The sequence below is a fragment of the Protobothrops mucrosquamatus genome, unplaced genomic scaffold, assembly GCF_001527695.2.
Source record: "Protobothrops mucrosquamatus isolate PMUCROS unplaced genomic scaffold, P.Mucros_1.0 scaffold1255, whole genome shotgun sequence".
Classification (NCBI taxonomy): Eukaryota; Metazoa; Chordata; class Lepidosauria; order Squamata; family Viperidae; genus Protobothrops; species Protobothrops mucrosquamatus.
The window spans coordinates 221,923-228,330 of NW_015387461.1; the positions used below are offsets into that span (position 1 = coordinate 221,923).

A 6,408-nucleotide genomic window follows, 5' to 3' on the forward strand; every position below is an offset into this window, starting at 1 on the left:
TTTCTAGTGCAACACAAGTCTGTGGCAAACAGCTCTCAGTCCATTGCCTTCACGGGGTGCTACAAAGTTGAGCTGGCTCTCTGCGAAGGGAATCTTGTTGTACTATGCCAGATATTTCAAGCAGGCAGCCAGGCTCTCTGCTATGGAAGAAAGGGACTGACTGATCTCAAGCAAGTTTTTTCAGACTAGGTTTCACAGACTAAGGGAATCTCCCCACCCCCTACCCAAATCTATTCAGCCACCCTTTTCTGACTCATGCTACTCTTCCCCCTTCACTGGCTGTACATGGCAGCATTTGCAAGGCTCCATGCCAGAGGCAACTGGCTACCTGTCCCTCGCCTCACCCCCCCCCCTCAGAAAAAAACTATATTCCCTGCCTGCCCCAAACTCCCACAAACATTTCTCGCCCTTCAGAACAAGTGCAGTGAGTTCCTCCTTCTCTCTCTCTTTGCACTTAATGCCCACCCTTTCCGTGTTTATGAAATCCTTAGACACATCATCTTTGCCAGGCTTTTGGCTGTCCTATGATTTTATTATTGATTTTATTATTCATTTTTTAAAAACCCTTTAGCTGGCTTGAATATTCACCAAAGGAAAAGGTGAGGGATAAATCACACAAATCTCTTATTCGTTTGGTTAGCAGAGCACCCATGATCCCAAAAGTAAATCAACCTCGAAGGATGAGTAAAAGAAACAACACGGCCAGACACCTCTTCCTCATCACCCCTGTGTAAGGTTTACCTGATCTTGTAAGGAGAGAGTAGAAAAGGCCGGGACACTCTTGGCCCACTTGATGCTCATAAAGAGAAGCCTTGCTGCAGACTCGCAGACGGATTCCGTGGCCACTTCGTACAGGTACATGGGAGTACCGCTGACTTCATGTGGATACTAGTAACAATGTTTTGGAAAAATGGATGGTTGGCAAAGGAGCACCCATTTAAACAAATGCATTTCTTAATTATTCATCTATTTCTCAGAGAGATAAAATCTGAATAGGACAGGAGAAAAATGGAAAGGGGAGATTTGGTAACCAAGCACAACCTTGTATTTCTATCCGTTGTTTGAATTCACTCTTTTATCTACTATGAATATAGATGAGGTACTGGCAAAGGAGACTGTACGGTTTGTACCTTAAATGGTCATTCTTTCCCCAGAAAAAATACAGGCTAGAAGTTGATGCTGGATTGTGTTTCTTGCAGAAAGCTTATGCCCAGGCACATTCACATACAATACATATAGTGGTGCATATTGGTACATGTACACAGACACAGAGAGAAGCCAGATATGCACAAATAAACAACACTGTGTTGGAGTACCTAGCCATCCTTAGCAATTTAAAAAAAAAAGCTACACAGGTTTGGATTTAAATTCAACAGTGAAAACCAAGAGCTGTAAATTTGACTGGGAAGTTTTAAAAGTTGCAGAGGTAAGGACAAACTTATTTCCAGCTGGTTGCCAAGAAAACAACATGAGTGTATCCGTGTAGTAACCAGAAGTCAAGCTCAGGAAGAGCGAGTTTGCTTTATAGAGGCAGAAATAGAAGATGTGTTATCTCACCTTTTTCATGTTTGAGAAGAATTAAGGAGCAAAATGTGTAACTTAAGTCTCCAAGAGTTATACATTATGGTAGTACCCATTTTGTATCTTAAAAGGCCTCCATTTCCCCAAATGTAAAAAAAGAGGAGCAAACCTTTTGGCCCTGCCCATTCCAGTATGATCACATCACCAGTCACACTCTTTCATCTTGAAGGCCAAGGTTTTTTTAACTTAGAAAAGGTTAAGCCACCAGAAAGTTATCTATCCTTGCATTAAATGATAGACACTTTAAAAGTGCACAGGATAGTACCAAGTTGACTAGGTTTGGTTACAATTGTATTGGATAATCTTCGCATTTCTGTTCCATTCTGCTACTGTCCCAACTGTTGCTGGATGCAACCAAATATGTCAGAAGAGGTGCAGTGGCAACTCATCTAAGCACCATCCTAGACTGATGCATCAGTAATCACTTGGGACCACTTGCATCAGCACAATGCTAAGCATTGAAGAGGGCTGCTTTTCTTAGCAAACAGCCAACATGCAGAATAATAGGTGAGCCACTATTAACTTGTCCTCATAAAGCAAGCAGGATAGGTCAACAAGTTAATCATCACAGTCATGTCTGACATTTAGTAGTCAAAATAAAATGTACTAGTCATTCAAGCTCAATATTAAATAGGTTTACTGGAGAGTAACCAATACAAGACATGGTGGAATGAACTTCTGTGTTCTTCATTAACCCCAAGCTTTTATACAGTAATTTTTCTTTGACAGTTAGGGAGCTTCTGGTTAGTTGGTTGTTTTGGATATATTGTCTTGGTATACCCTGAACCACCAGAGTCATTTCGGAATTGGGCAGGATAAAATTAAATAAATAAATACACTTCTATTGTTTATTTATTCAGGTGAGTCATGACACTACAGCCCAGATAAAAGAAACCACTGCACAGGGACAAAATATTCAATTGAAGAACAGTCTTAAGTCTTTGTCAAGACTGCAGTGCCTGGTTCCTTTGTCTGGAGTTTGTTGGGACAACCTTGCATTTCCCATAATAAAGAAGAATAAAGGGGCAAACCTTTGGAGTCGGCTGAGCTAAGCCAACTAGATTCTGCCTTTCGGATGCTGTAGAAACTGTGGCTAGTTCTAGATTGTGAGGTTCCAGCTGTGTGACTGCAGTGAAGAAAGCTGGAGCAGGCAGAGCGGCAGAGGAGAAGTGTGGTGTGCTTCCGTTATCTTGTTTATGCCCTCTGAAATATAGAGCTACTTGTTTCCTGATGGTAGATGTTCTTGGTCCCCTTTCATGTTGAACAGCTGGAAAAATGAGAAGGCAAAGGAGAAGGAGAAGATTAGGAGAAGACATAACCATTTTCAATCAGTTTGCTGAGGTATATACATGTCTTCTTAAGTTTGATCATATCTGTGTAAAAACAAGTTTAACGCTTACTATTGCCTTTCAACGACCAATTGATAATTTGCTAACCTGTTGAAATATCATGAGATGTTTAAGGAAAAAAAACTATTTCTTGAGAGTGAAAGCATTAGCAACAGAATTTTAACATATGCTATAAGGGGGACCAAAAGAAGACCAGAAAGGAATATTTATTAATCTCCATGGAAGAAATGGACAGACAGAAGACAGATTGAGAGATAATGCTCTCTGTATCACAGACAAAGAACTTGTTTCGGACTAATGGCAATGAACTAAATTTTTCAGATTGTATTAACTAAGTAGTTAAATCTTCAATGATAACTGCACATGATTATATCTGAGAAGTAGTTCAAATATTCAGTGGATAGAATACAGAATATTAAGACAACTCTGCTGCCTACAAGCCTACATAATTCATAAATTAAGAAATCTCAGGGGTCTCAAGAGAAATGGAAAATAGATAACAACTGGAAAATAGTAAAAGGAATAGATTTGATTTATTATAAGCCTGATGGTAGCAGTAGGGAATCTCCTATTTGGATTAATTGGCCAGCACATTAAAAAAAATAACACGATTGGGGATGTATTCATATAATGAGTTGTTGAAGCTGATCACAAAAAAGTTTTGAAGCACCATGTTGATGGAAACAAAAAGTACTTTTAATATACACTGATGCTGTGACAATAAAAGTACTGTGTAGAAGCTCAATCAATCAATCAATCAATCAGATATTGCTTTTGATGATATTCTTTAGGTGTTCATGTTTGAGATTTTGATTCATTTTTTTCAGTGTATTGGATTTGTTCCCTATTTATGCCATAGAAATTGAATGAATTAATTAATTAATTTAAAAAGTAAAATTAATTTTGCAATGTATCTTGTAAATCTGCAGTTACTTTCTGTTTATCCTTGCCCTACTGTGCCATAATTGTAAACGGTTTGAGGTAATTAATTAATTAATTAATTAATTGTGGGGACAACATAAAAATGAATGGGAATTAAATTCTTCGGAGGTGGTAGGATGGGACGGAAGTTCCTGAATCTGTGACACAGGATAGCACAAGAGAAATACATAAAGAGAAGGCACAGAGGTCCGAGAAGGAAAGCAGCACTTGTTCCTCATATAAGAACTAGTTGGATTGTGTGTGGCACTATCAGCAATGATGGGGCTGCTGCACTATTTATATGCTCAATCTGTGCTTCAAAAATCATGGACAGCCATAAAGAAATCAAATTCTTAAAGAGGATTTGTTTCCTACTGATTACCTAAAATTCTGGGGGAGTGTTGGGGGAGACGCTCAATAGAACAATAAGGCAGAATGGGGTGGGGGATAGGTGGGGGTTGCAAAGTTGATGTCTGATTAATAGCATTCAGACAATGGCAACGAGCAAGTCAGGAAAATCCCTGTCCTCCCCATCTCTTAATATATAGTTTTGTTAAATTATCTTGATACTCCTCACATTTAGTTTTTGTGGAATCCTATGACTGAAAATAAATCCCACTGAGTTCACTATCTGCATATTAGGATGTCTGTTTAAATAGGCAATCTAATATGTAAACACTGGATTTGAATGGAGACCACTGTGGAAAGCTATTATTAAGCCAAATGTCTCAAAATAAGTTTAGATTAGGAAACAAGCTACTGTTGCTTATAAAAAGACACAGAGACAAAGATGTAGGAATACGAAAAGCATAGCAAATTATCTGAGCAATAATTGGGGCGCAGGAAAGAATGTGAAAGGATGCAAAAATACCATCTTTATTCATGTTGACTTCCAAGCATTTCTTCAGCCGACATGCTCTGCATTGGTTCCTATGTGTCTTGTCCACTGGACAGCCTCCCTGAAACACAGATATTTAAGTAAAAGGGAGGGACAAAAGTAAATCTGTCAACACTCAACTTATAGAATGGAAGGGTGCTTGATAATATGTCTCAATACATACAAATACATGTATTATCCAGAACAGAGCTTCATTTTAGATTACTCCAGAAAAAGAAAATGGAAATCACCTAAGAAAAAACAGAACCACACACACACACACACATTATTCCCCAATCTGGTGTTCTTTAGGTTTGTTGGCTACAATTCCCATTATGAACAATCAGCTCAAATAATGTACGTTAACAGATATAACTAGCATATCAGAAGGCAAGTAATAGAAGAAGCTCTATGGATCAGTTTTTTCCCAATCTGGTGCATCTCAGAAACATCATAATTTAACTTTTGTATTTCATAGCAGTACTGACAAGTGTCGACAGGGTACTAGGACAGTGGTGGCGAACTTATGGCACGGGTGCCAGAGGCGGCACTCAGAGCCCTCTCTGTGGGCATGCGCGCCATCGCCCCAGTCCTAGGCCTTCAGCTGGGTTTTATAAAACCTTTTCGCTTTAGGCCTCCACCGCCATGTGCAAAAAAAAAAAAAAAGATTCAATCAGTCAATTTCAACTTCTCACGGGAAAGAAAAAGATCTCGCAAAGTTGGACTTGATTGAACTTTTTAGTCCCACCCAGTCTGCCGTTACCACCGCAGCCACGCCCACCCAATGGGCCACACCCACCCAATGGACCACACCCACCCGGCACCCTACGATGCATAAGTGGGTTTTGGGTTGCAGTTTGGGCACTCGGTCTCTAAAAGGTTGGCCATCACTGCACTAGGACAATGAGGTTCCTTCAGCACCCAAGACAGCTCCCTTCCAACTCTCTTGAAAATCTCCTTTTCACCAGAGGACTGATTCCTCAGTCTGATATTGAACACCTTTCTATTACAGCCTACTCAAAGGTTCTCCTCATCTCCCCAGCCCTGTCTTCCTCCCAGTTTCTTATGTCTCCATAAGACTTTCCTCCTTGGGTTTTTTTTTTAAGGGGGTGCACAAATTGATGGACTATATCAGGCTGCTGATAGAGTTGTTTTGGTTTGTATGGAGGCTTCCTCAAGCCCCCTGGATTGAGTGGGGTGCCTCGCTATTTCTCCAGCCGGTCAATACCTCATTGGTTATTAGCCAGGAGCCTACACTCTGTCGAGTAGAAACGCATGACACCCAAGCAAATCCAAATTACGGTGAAGCAATCACCGGCTGAATGTGTTGGGTTAAGCGTCCATAGGACTCCCCTGGCTGGCGGGGAGGGAACTCAAGGGAGAAAATGACAAAACAGATTTAGCTCTATAATGGGCAGCGAGACACCGATCACAAACCCCACGCCTCCTGCGTGCAAAGCGGTTGCGATGGAGCCAACAAGAAAAGTCGAAGACTGTGTTGAGAGGCTATATTAAAATTCCAAATGTGTGGTAGCAGAAACCAATCCCCCGGGTGTAGGAAATACACGCGTAAGCGTCTGCTTTCCTGCCTCTTTCCCTTCTAGTCCGTTCGACCGTAAACATCGTGGACAACTTTGGGACAGCTTCGTGGGACGCGTGTCAAAGCCGCGGGTGGTGGGG

At 40.7% G+C, this 6,408-nt stretch overlaps 1 protein-coding gene across 1 annotated transcript in view; it reads right to left on the reverse strand.

The window, feature by feature from the left end:
- The window catches only part of NR2E1 (nuclear receptor subfamily 2 group E member 1), a 29,599-nt gene that overhangs the window by 6,339 nt on the left and 16,852 nt on the right, over positions 1-6,408 (reverse strand). The window contains exons 3-5 of the mRNA XM_015821123.1: positions 4,723-4,810; positions 2,613-2,848; positions 742-888 (exon numbers count right to left, since the gene is read on the reverse strand). Coding sequence (XP_015676609.1) covers positions 742-888; positions 2,613-2,848; positions 4,723-4,810 — 471 coding nt within the window. The remainder of the gene's footprint in view (positions 1-741; positions 889-2,612; positions 2,849-4,722; positions 4,811-6,408) is intronic.